The sequence below is a fragment of the Leuresthes tenuis genome, unplaced genomic scaffold, assembly GCF_036924035.1.
Source record: "Leuresthes tenuis unplaced genomic scaffold, fLeuTen1.0.hap1 SCAF_21, whole genome shotgun sequence".
In the NCBI taxonomy this organism is placed as follows: Eukaryota; Metazoa; Chordata; class Actinopteri; order Atheriniformes; family Atherinopsidae; genus Leuresthes; species Leuresthes tenuis.
Window position 1 is genome coordinate 15,746,110 of NW_027325375.1, and position 12,306 is coordinate 15,758,415.

A 12,306-nucleotide genomic window follows, 5' to 3' on the forward strand; every position below is an offset into this window, starting at 1 on the left:
TATCGCATAAACAAAAAAATATGGACACAAAGAGAAAACATTATTTTGTATAGAAGTTCTACATAGACATAATACCAAAAAATAAGTGAAAGGAATACAAAAGAAAACAACCAAAACTTATTAAGGTTCATTAACAAAACACATTTTTATTTAATGTGTTTTCTTATTTTGAAATTTTATACCGGAAGTTGTGCATCGTCATCTGTTGCTGGATTGACGACGTCTCTTTTGAGAGAATGACAGCTGAGCTAGTTGTAAAGGTACAGCAGTGCGGTCCGTAACGAAAACCGTACCTACGCTTTAAAGAGAGGGGCAGACGTTTAATGGTGTGTCACTTTTTTTCTCTGCCATTTACCGGACGTATTTGAGTTTAATAAAGGACGGTAGCCGTTAATCTTGCGGATATTTTTTGTTGTTCCTTACCAAGAGAAAAAGACCCGTCTCCGGATGTGCCAACAGTACTGGGTTTTTTCGTATGGCGTAGGCACCTTTTCCATAGCAGGGCATTGTTGAAGATTGGAGGGTCGAAGGAGGCCCTCGGGTCGACAGCTTACCCCTTTAACGTTAGCTCTACTTTTATGGTTACCACTTTGTGTGAGGTATAATCGACGAAATGATTGTGCAATAGAGAGGAAGAGGCATTGTAACCCGTCTTGACTACCTCTGTGTTGTGACTGGAGAGAGCAAATCACCAGGGATAAATTGTTACCCTCTCCCGCTGTATACCCGACGAGGACGTGTTCTTGTGGGAGCTTTCAAGAAGGCAAGGGAAAGGAGGAAACACTCGCGTCTATTCTGCTTGCGTGACAGTGTGTTTATGTGCCTGTGAAGCCCTCTGAGGACCGGGAAAACCTTCGAGATGACGGGCAGCACCCCAGCGGACATGGTGAGAGAAATTCCTGCCAGCTCTTTAACATTTTACCTGTAACAGAGCTCTAGGCAAGGAGACGCGGAAGTAGAGGAGCATTTCTGAAGTTCAGGGCTGCTGCCTCTGCTTTTATTATTCCGATTTTTATCACATAGCTGTGCAGTGTGTCTGCAGGAAAATCATACTTCCTTGTTATGCTCAAAGTTTTGTTTGTGGACTCTTAGGGCGTCCTAGGAAAAGAAACAGCATTAGTTCAACTTGATTCATTATATTAGTACATTTGCAGTCTTTTTTTTTTAAATGACAATTTGTGTAGTTTACTTTTCATGCTGATGCTTTTTTTTTTAGACAGCTCTAGATTTGATAGCCATCAACTCCCTTTAGATGAGACTCTTTACAGGAAGCTCTTGAAGCTCTTTATCTGCTATTGTTGACGTTGAACATGAAGTCTGTGTACATTATTGTGCACTGGAAAAGTTAGTATGCAGCCCCCCCTACCCCGATGATAATGCACATCTGACAAGAGTGAGTTTGGCGTGTCATGTTCGTCAAAGATGATAGGATTTGATGGTCCTGTCAGACGTATCAGAAAACATTGATTAGACCGCTGTAAAGAAAAAGATAAAGAAAGTAAGAACATTAGTAAAGCAATATTTGACCAACACTTTAAAGCAGTTGCGATCAGGCGACCACACTGTGACGTCCATGCATCATACAAGGCTGGTATACAACATCCCTCTGCCTTCCCATGCATGTGAAGGGTGTTATTTCTTCCATGCCACAGGGTGGGAGGCAGTGTGACTGATTTTAGGGTCTCTGGTATGACCTTTGCTTGAACCATTGCTTGTCATTTTGGTTTGGAGGAATCAAAACTCGAGAAAGTTTCATGAGTCTTATCAATTGGTTTTCATGTTGCGAGGAAATGAAGGAAGGCAAGTGGGATCCTTGAAATGTGGGCAAAATGGACACAACGACGCAGCAGCATGGTTTGTAAAATGGTTAACTTTGATATTAGATAGTAAAGTTGCCAGAGTGTTTAAAACCACCAAAATTGTCCGGCTTGAACAAATATAGTGAACTGCTAGTTTGATTATATTGGCGATTCACTCTACAGTTACACACCTTTGTCAAATGGAGGCTCTGGTGTCTACTCTGTATTTTAAGTTTGGCATTTTGCGATTCCCCAGTATGACAGATAGCTGGCCTGAAAAGAAACGGGCTCTCAATAGCTTGGTGCTCTTTTTCTGCTTTCAAGCAAGTGGCACTTGCACTGCAGCTGTCACAGCCCCTGTAGATCAAACCTAACGGTGAGGGGCACTTTAAACGGTGGCCAGCCACCAACCTCTCTGACTCATGGTCATCGTCAGGTGACTTGACAACTCTGTCCATACCCTCTCAATCACCATCCTCATGTGACAAATTAACTCGTTTTAACACCCGTTCACTAACTGCAGTATGTGTTATGAGCTCTCGCCATAAAGATTTATGTTGGTCTCACACGGGTAAGCAATTCCAAAAATTGAAGTTGCCTCTGGCTGAGTTTTGCCCAGTGTTTAACAGACTAATTCCCCTCTGGCAGTTTTATATCTGTCATCTTTGCTGCTAGTGCACAGTGGCACTAAGAATACTCCCAGTTCTATGTATAGAAAGGATAAACCACGTAATGTCCCGCTCCATGTAGATATCAGTTATCCCAACTGTGCGTATGCTCTTGCCTGTCCAAGCTCGGCTGATCCTCTGAACAGCAGGTCCATTTAGTTGTCTGTCAGATGTGAGCCAACCTCTACGTTTAAGTCCAGTCAGAGCTAAAGCATCAAATAGCACTGCACGTGGAATTCCCATGGATTATGAGGCGTAACCCTGAAACTAATCTTTAATTTAATAATTTAATCCCATCTGTTATGTCTGGAAACTTGTTCCTGTCCTACTATTTTGTCTTTGTGGCTTCACAGTGTGTAAACTTCACTCACGGTCACAGGTCAGTCTCTGATTGTGGTAACAGTGATATACTTCCAATTAGTGTCATTAGAATGGTCACACAAGATAATCTTTTAACCAGAAAACGTTTGGGTTTGGGCCTCCAGCGTGTCTTTGAACATTACTGAATTTCCCTGTGGGGGGAAGAATCACTATATCATTACATAATTTACTGGTAATGTCTGGCGTAGAGTTAATCTTTTCCGTGGTAAAGTTATTTTCTTTTCAGCTGCCTAGTTTTGAATATTGTTTTGAATAGATTTATTCATTCCAGAGCGGCTGGCTCCAGGCTCATGCTGTTAACATGCCTGCAGCAGAAACCTAAAGGTCAGACTCTACATTGGAGGTTTCCCTAATCTCCAGAACAGTTACTCTCCTTTGTGGTGTAGCTTAGTCTATACATCAAATGAGCTCTTGTGTTCCCCAAGGAAATTTATATCAGCTATCAACATCTCACTGATCCTGAGTAGGTGATTTCAGCAGCATATACACATTCTCACTTCACCCCCACCTCCCTCCTAACTCTCTCAGCCTGTGGAAGGAGCAAATGTACACACACATTCTTAGAGAGGCTCCATAGAGTGGGAGTGAGAGTAGGAGGAGAGAAGATTGCTGGTGCCAAACACTGTGGGTGAATGAATCTGAGGGAAAGAATAGGAGAAGGAACAGTCATGTCCCTTGAGAATGGAGGATGGGATTTTTTTTTCCATCTCTGAAGGAAAAGAAGGAGGAGGTGAAAGGATACAAAAACTGTGAAGGGTAAGGAGGGGGTAAATTACCTCGCTCCAGGGCGGATCTCAGAAGTGCTGACAGGGTCGAAATGGTACCCATGGCAACAGCGCAATGCTTGAATCTGAGGTCCGAGGCCTGTTTGAGTATATGTACAGGGTGCACTGCAGGTACGTGTTGTGATGTGTGAGGGACGAGGTAGAAACAGAAGAAGAATAAAGCACCTCGTTTCAGATAAGAGCAACCGGGGTTACAGCTATGGGAACAGACGTCTCCTGACGAAGAAAAAAAGGAAAAAAAAGAAAGCCTGTTGGCACACATGCTCAGTCACGCACAGTCAGTGGGTAGAAGTCAGACACCCTGTCATTTGTGCAGTGGTGAGGACATGTTCATTTGTGTTGGAGGTGGCAATCACAGCCCTGACTCAAGCAGACCAGGAGGTACGAAGGAACATTTCAACCCCTCAAACGTCAGGTCATGTTGCTCACATGTCCAACGCCAGCTGATTCTTTTTTTTTTTTATTTGAAATTGCAATAAAATAGTTTTGTTTGTACAAATAGGTAATTGTTGTGTGTAGCCTCTTGCCTGAGAAGAAACCAAAAAAAAATCCTGCTCTCTCGATCACTCGTTCGTGTTATTGTGCAGCAAACAGCAGTGTAAGCTCTTAAAAATCTTCAGTTTCTTTGTTTTGATTTGATGGGAAAAGCTGCTGTTGTTCTTTTAATGGTAAAATAGTTTGTAACGCTGAGTGGGCTTTAGCTTATTTTTACAGTGACTATAGAAAATTGTAGGATATGGTAGTTATTTGCAATACTTATTATTATTAATGTAGCAGTTACGTTCATAAATGTCTATTCTAGAATAAATCTGTTTAGAAATACATTTTATAGATTCCAAGAACCTAAAGTGATATACAGTCCACAACCCAAATGTGTTCAGTTTAATATAGTAAAACTCCATCATATGAAGCTAAAAGCAAAGGTATTTTTCAAAATTTTGACAAAAAATTGGTGCTAATTGTTTTATTGTTTACCAAGTTATTAAGAATATTGCCTATTTGTTTTACTTGCGCCACCATGATTATTTTTATAAACTAAACATCTGGGAAGGATTATACATTTTTTGTCTGTTGTGTTAGTGTGTGGCTCACTGCTACTCCGTGTGTGGCTTTGAGAGCGGCTCGTAGTTTATACCCACATATACCCTATAGGCTACACAGAAACACACAGGCACAAAGAAGTCAAAGGTCAGGGTCAGAGGTGATCAGTGTGTTGGTCTCTGATGACAGAACAATGGATGGGGAACCCTTGCTGCTGAAAACCCTGTCCCTAATTCAACTTGTGCTTGGCTCAGCATGCCTGACACAGAGCAAGAAGAGAAAGAGAGAAGTCTGCAGGCGCTCTGCAGCCTCAGGCAGGTGCTGCTAACAGGACTTTGATTGACACACTCAAAGGAGACGAGAGCCCTGCTGAATCCTGACACTGCCAGTTGGACGAAACATGTCGGTGGATATGTGTGCATTACCGATGCCATGTGTTGCCAGTCTAAATCACACTCCGGGATTATGTCATGCTGCCTGGCGCAGCAGTTGATATATTGACTCTGACATTGTCACATGTTGGCCTGGTAGAGCCATGGAAAGTTCTGATGGCAGCTGTAAAGGTGTGAGGACTCTACTTGATTCATATTCTGTGGATGAATCACCCATAAATTAAGAGTATATTTTGATTAATCGGAACAGAAAACCACTGAGTTTGTCTGTTGAACTGTCTCTAACTATGTTCCTTTTATTGTTAAGCTGTAAGATCGTGCTCTGTCTCTGCAAGATGATTGCATTGCATTTTGTATTCGTATTGACAGTTGCTGGTACCAGCAAAGCCTTTGTCAATATATATGTCCAGCAGTCCTCGTGATTGCCTGGAGTTAATTCAGTTTTGTATTGATGGATGTCTGTGACACCAACAGGAAGTCCTATTGGGAACCTCTCATTTATTGATTGCTTATGTAACAGTTTTGTGATCTTTTTTGGGGCATGTGTTGGGGCATGTGCGCCCTGTGTGTTGTCCTCTGTGAAGCATGGTACACTGTTGCACTGTTGTAGCATTCTATCATCACTATACCATTTCCTAACTTTCTGAACTGTTCTTAGGAGTTCCTCTTCAATGTTGTGAGTATATTTTGTATTGCTGTGGCTTCCTCAAACTGTGTGTGTATTTTTGACAAACCCGTGTAGTCCATTACCATGCAGCAAGTAAACATAGATCTTCTTTGGCATGTGACACAAAGAAAAGAAGAATTGGTGTAGAATGAATGTCACAGGCTGTAGTTATGGAGAATAGATTTTATATTACACCAAATACTCCTGAACATACCAATTCGTTTTCAGATCCTCAAAACAAGAACAGATAACTTCTGCAAAACGGATGTTTCCCTGTACTTTGGAGACCATAGTCAGATTTCTGTCTACTGGAGAAGAAAATCTGCTGCCATTAAAAAAAAAAAAAAAAAAAAAAAAAAAAAAAAAAACTGCAAAAGACAAATATGAATAAGACACTTTTCCTTTGACTTATTAAAAACTAGGCTAGACAACTATACTAGGCTGCACAGTTTAGCCAGTGGTACAGAAGGCTATGTTGCTATTGGTTGTAGTGCATTAGGAGAAGTAGTTGTCCAAACTGGAAAAAAATGTTAGGAGATACGCATAAAACAACTGCGGTGGACATCCACAAGAATAAAGTGGAGAGAGCTCTTTTTCAGGAATAGCGTTCATCTCTGTGAATATTTGGGATGCGTAATATCTGAGAATAGCCAATCTTGTGAGTGTATTATTTGTCTGGTCATCCTTATAAAAAGCCAGTGAGGTGGATCATTTATCTTTTTTCATGTTAGATGTGATTTACTAAGTTGTTTCCTTTCCTTCTGTTGTGCTTTAGGTCTTCTTTGAAATTGGCAGAAACCAACATCAGCAACTGTATAACCTTTTCTTTGCACTAGTGGAAGCTTAGCTTTCACATTTGATTTACAGTATCCCAATCCAACCACTCAGCAATGGCACTTGCTTTTTTAGCATTTCACTTCGATATTTCCTTGAATAAAATGCTTGCAGTTGATTGATAAATTAAACTTAGACTTTTTCATGCTCTTGGTCATTTAGGCTGGATACAGATTTTGCAAAAGCAAATTTTAAGAACCACAAGGATTAATTCCTCAGTGTAATGGCAGCTATTAGATTTCCTCAGTCCCCACATCTGAAAGTCCCACCCTATTCCTTTTGTTCTCAGTTTGCATTTCTGGTCAGCTCGGCTAGAACACTGAATAGTGCTGTGAGTTCCACAGAGGATTTTTTTTAGGAAGGTCAGTGTGTGAGTATTGATATAAGGTATTATTCTGCCTGGAAATCCATCTCTTTTCATTAGTCAATGTTGACAGGTAGGCTTTGCATAGGCTGAGGAATGTGAACTTCTTCAGTCGCTCTGGGGGGTCCTAGTTTGAGAGGAAACTTCTAGTCTGTCCTTCTGTTTTTGGTCGTGATCCTACGGGACAATTTATCAGCATTTCTTTCATACTCGATGTCCCTAACCCCTGTATGAGCAGTGAGGGCGACAGAAAGTGCTAAAGTCTCTGTAGCACATTGGACACTGAACACCTCAGGAGAGGAATAAAGTGAGGACACTCCTCAGCTTTTCTGCCAAATGTTTCAGAGTCCAAGCATGACATATGTGAGTGGGTGTGGGTGTGAGTAATATTTAAGTAGCTGATAAGACGCCAACTCATACTAACTAGACCCTGTGTTCCTGCGGCCTGTTTGGAAGGGCTTGTCTGTATTTGTCGACAGGATTATGCGTGTGCACATTTGCATGAAAAGCCAGCTAAAGCACAACCTGTCCTTCCTGTTGAATGTGACGCGTTTGCTGTCGGCATTGCCGGTGGAGTGACTTCCGTGTTAGTTCATTGTTGCTCTAGATCCCAACACGAACTGAGCTGCATTTAACAGCCATTGTTTGCATGAAATGATTTTGTGTGTCTGCTTGTGGCAGTGTACCATTTGATCCCGGACATCCCTCTTGTAAGCTTAGCTCGCCAGCCAAAATGGAAGAACTCTTTCATCCTACAACTTTTGTGACATTTTTCAGATATGAATAATTGTATTCCCTATCAAAACCTGTGATCTTCGAAGATCATCCGAGCTGTTTGAAATAAAACTAGAGCAGGGAGCAGAAACTTGAGCTGTCAGAGGGACAGATAAGAAAAGAAGAACGGCAGCTTAAAAAGAGTCTTTTACTTTATGTAGTTTTTTGTGCACTAGCTTCATAGACACTTACATTATTCTACTCAAACCTTTTATCCAAGCAGTCATCTGAACTAATATGAACCATAAACGTGAGCTTGGTGTTACTAATGAGCTTTTGTATTCCCTATAGATAATATGGATCGAGTCAAAATGTTCAATATGTATTGATTTTAGTTGACACCAGGCATTCATTGTTCTGAAAAATTCATCTTGAAAAAGCCTTTTTTCCCCCCTATTGCATTCAGATGATATTATAAGTAATGCTTAAATAAAGATATCTATATATATGTGTGTATATATATATATATATATATATATATATATATATATATATATAAATAAAGAACTGTTACTATTTTTCCTAATATAATACTACATGTCAAAGTAAAACACTTCAGAAAAAGAAAAGAAAGCCTTTTCCTTCTCATTATAATGTTGATTTGAAACAGACTATGAATGTGCACGTTTGTGTGTTGAAGAAACAGAGGATGAGGAGGGGGGTGGAGTTTGACTGGTTCAATAAAAGGAGCCTTTCAGCTGCACTGGAAACAATTTCCAGCTGAGGGGACATTCGCATTAAAGCTCTGCTGTGCCCTCGCACACTGTATGTTTTTGTATTTTGATCAGAGTTGCTTGTCTTTTCCTGATAGATTTTGGAACAGGCTGCCACTTCTAAATAAGTGCCTAATATTCAAACTTCTATAGAATTTGAGGGTTGACATTTCGACTCTTTGGGTCCCAGACAGGGCAGATGAGAGCCACCAAGCTGTCATCCAAAGGTCAACCCTCATTGACTGGATGTTCCGACAGGATCTGTTGGCCTCCACTCATCTTTAACATTCCTTGAAGCTGGCTTTTATTCCGCTGTGATCGCCACACAGAGAATTCTCCTTTAATTCTTTCAAAACACAGATGGACTAACGAGCTTTCATGCGCAACACCAAGTCGACCTGGTTCAGGAACAACACCTCGCACTGTGATTATCATCAGAAATGTCATAGCGGTTCATTGTAAAATATCTAAACTATTAGAATGTTCACTTTTACGGAAAACAAGCAAAAATGGTATTTGCTTTTAAGAAGCTAAAGCTGCTAAACACTTGGCTAATAAGATAATCCAACTTCATCCTCATCTTTTTTCTTTAGGGGTTTTCTTCTGTTCTTTTCAGACAACAAAAACTGAGGATTGGGAGATGGATGATGAAAAATGAATGCTTGATTTTGGAATGTAAAAAAGTTTTTGTTATGCGACTACTTTTAGCTCCAAGAGACTTTCTACACATTTTATGCAGCGAGGTGGTCTGTTCCACTGTCAGCCCTTGCATAAACCTAATTGTTTTCCTAAAACTGTGGTCGCATGACTAACCTTCTTTGGTATCATTTAGTCGTACTTAGTAGCTGTGACTACAATTATCCAAGCTTGTCATTGACTGGTGAAGCTGACATTTTCATCATCCCCATGGAAACCACGACCTGTTGCATTACTGTAGTGATGAGGGCTGCCGGCGCTGAGTGACGGAGGTGAAAGCCGTGATCCTGAATTAGGCATTTTTCATGTCGATCATAAAACAAAACTATTGCATTAGTTCAATCTTACAGCTGAAATGATACTCTGTCCATGCACCAAACACATCAGGATTGTTTATTTCTTGTGTTTATGTTTATGTATTTAGTAGATGCTTTTATCCAAAGCGACTTACAGGTAGGCAGATAGGGTAATGGGGTCTTGCCTAAGGACCCCTACTGGAGGTAGTACCTTTCATGCAGGGGATTTTACCACTACACTATCCAGTTCTAGTATAAGCATATGATGGACATGAAGTGATGCTTGGTTTAGTGAGCTGTAATAGCAGCAGTCACAACTCAGCAGGATTAGTTTTTGCCCTTTTGTGGTTGTCATACACTCAGATGAGACAGTAACATTATCCCTTGTTACATCTTCTGATTTCAGGTTGTTCACAGAGAGATATGATGGTGGAACATAGACAATGAGGAATAGAGAAGCTGAGGTCACAGATGAATTAAAGATAGAGTTTTGGAAGGGGGGGGGGGGGTTAGAGAGCAGGGAACATGGAGAGAGGGTATATTTGGCCTTCATGCTGTCTTGCACAAATTTGTCATTGCATGTTGGGTGCTATGGAGCACTCAGACTATGAATACCTCTAATGATCCCAGCAAGGGTGTGTGTGAGTGTGTGTGTATGTCATGTATCTGAACTTGCCAGCTGTAATGAAGCAGTGGACATTGGACGAGAATGATCGAGGGTTTTTCAAGTCTCTTGTTTCCTTGTAATGAGGAACAATAGTTTGCCTAAAGAGAAGCAACAGAACTTTGACTTTCGCAGAGGACGCAAATATCTACATTTAGTGAAGTTTCATTGCACAATTCTACAAAGTGGCTTCTCTGCGCCAGATGCTGTATGATTTGGCTGAATATACAGTAGTGCTCACCAGCTTTTTCATTAGCATTCTAGGCTAGTGGGTTCAGGAGCTCGAATGCTTTTGGGTGAGTAAAGCTGGCACATTTTAACTGAGTGTAGCTGACTTCCATTTAGGTTGGCACTGACTTCTCAGTTAGTTGATCTTAGTACAGTAACAATGCAGTTTAAAGCTCCCTTGGACCATAACTGCTCAGAGGTACACAGTGTTGAATAAACAGGGACTTGCTGTGTTGCCATAGTGTTCTCAGTTCTGCATCCTGCTGTGACACTGCAAACACGTGATCATAATTGAACAAAATGCTTAACATCATGATTATGGTCACGTAACAGGCAACTTTCCATAAACAACACACACCGGCTGATTATGTCATCCTTCACGTTTCCACAGTTTTTGTCGCCTTGTGATGGAACAGTGTTTGTCAGAGAACTTGACTCGCTCCCTCCTCCCCTTGTCGCTGCCTTGTTCCTTCCTGTTGTTGCTTGTGTAACGGGTTAACCTCCACTGTCTCCCCACTGAGGCTTCCTCTTTCCTGCTGCGCACAACACAAGCATAACCAGTGCCTCAAAGATCAAAACCAAGAGGATACTCTCAATGGTGAATATTTTAAATGCTCTAGACACAGACAGTTACATGTTTATATGTTCTTAAGGCCATGTTATGCTTGTTATGTTTGCTACTGCTCCTGACCGTTTCAACATTTATATAATTGCTCTCATTGCATACCTGTCACGATGAGGCCATAAAAAAAGAAAAAAGTAAAGGTAATATATACATGTGTGACTAGAGCTATAGAAGATATGTACCTATGTCACTGATTTATCAAGACATTCCCCCTGCGAGGATAAACATTCAACAAAACTGACACCGCAAGGTGCAAGATTGGGAGTACACACATGACTATAATCTGAATTGAAGGCTGTCAGCCTCAACAGGGATCTTATTGACTAAAAGAAGAAAATGGGGACAGCAGCCATTATCATGTGGTCTGAAATATCTACTGATATTTGAGTACATCAGCACTACACCAGGAAAGTTCATGAGGCAAACCCTTGAGGCATTTCATAATCTGGATGCCTGGTCATATTCCAAAGTGGAATTTGTTCTTAAAGTTAGGGTGACCTGGACCCCGAATGACATTCTGGTTATACACAGGGCAGGTACTTGGCTTTTATACATGACTGTCAGTGCTTCAACATGTTTTGTAAATGAATGTGTGAGTTGCCCATTATACATTCATATTTGGGACAAACTTGAACCTTGAGTCTCCTTTCTTTATAGGTTTAATTTGATAAATAGCTAATGGGACTAGCTAACATCCAACCCTCATTCACAATGGAGTCTGAAAGGAGCAACGTAACAGTAAATGTTTTTTTCCAAAAGATGATAGCAAAAACATTACATTTACATTTAGAAATACTGACTAGCTGTCCTAAATTCCTCAAAATATTGTAAAATAACTATTTTTACTCAGTGGGTATAACCCAAGTACAATCTGAAATTTGATTTCATCACGTGCATTCCCTCTATATAGGAAAAAAGTAACTACGTTGGGTCAGTCAGCATTGGCTCCTGGTGACTGACTGGATACAAAATCTCCCTGTGTCGTATTCGGGTTTCCAGTATTGCAAAGCAACAAAAAGACAACATTAATTGGAAATATTAATGCTAAAAGAGGCAAACGAAATAACTAAACATTTTGTAGATTCAGCAGAGAGGGGATCGGCGAGCTGGAGGAAGTGAAGCCATTGCTTTATAAAGTATAACATGAGCAAGATTCATTGCACAACAGGTGCTTGACTAGACCGATCTTTTGTTACAAAACCAGCCTAAGATTTAGTGTTTGTAGATAAGTTGTTGCACTGCAGCACTACACAGCAGACATAAACCGCACAACCATAAACACTGAGATAATGAAGATGACTCTCTTCTCTCCACTTGACACATCACAAACTCTGAGCTGAGCAAGCACATGCATTCACATGGAGCTTGATGCAGACAGA

The 12,306-nt window shown here is 40.7% G+C and overlaps 1 protein-coding gene across 1 annotated transcript in view; it reads left to right on the forward strand.

The window, feature by feature from the left end:
* Positions 1-242: 242 nt before the first annotated feature.
* The window catches only part of ubl3a (ubiquitin-like 3a), a 35,595-nt gene continuing 23,531 nt past the window's right edge, over positions 243-12,306 (forward strand). The window contains exon 1 of the mRNA XM_072374528.1: positions 243-886. Within this exon, the coding sequence (XP_072230629.1) occupies positions 860-886 (27 nt within the window). The 5' untranslated portion in view covers positions 243-859. The remainder of the gene's footprint in view (positions 887-12,306) is intronic.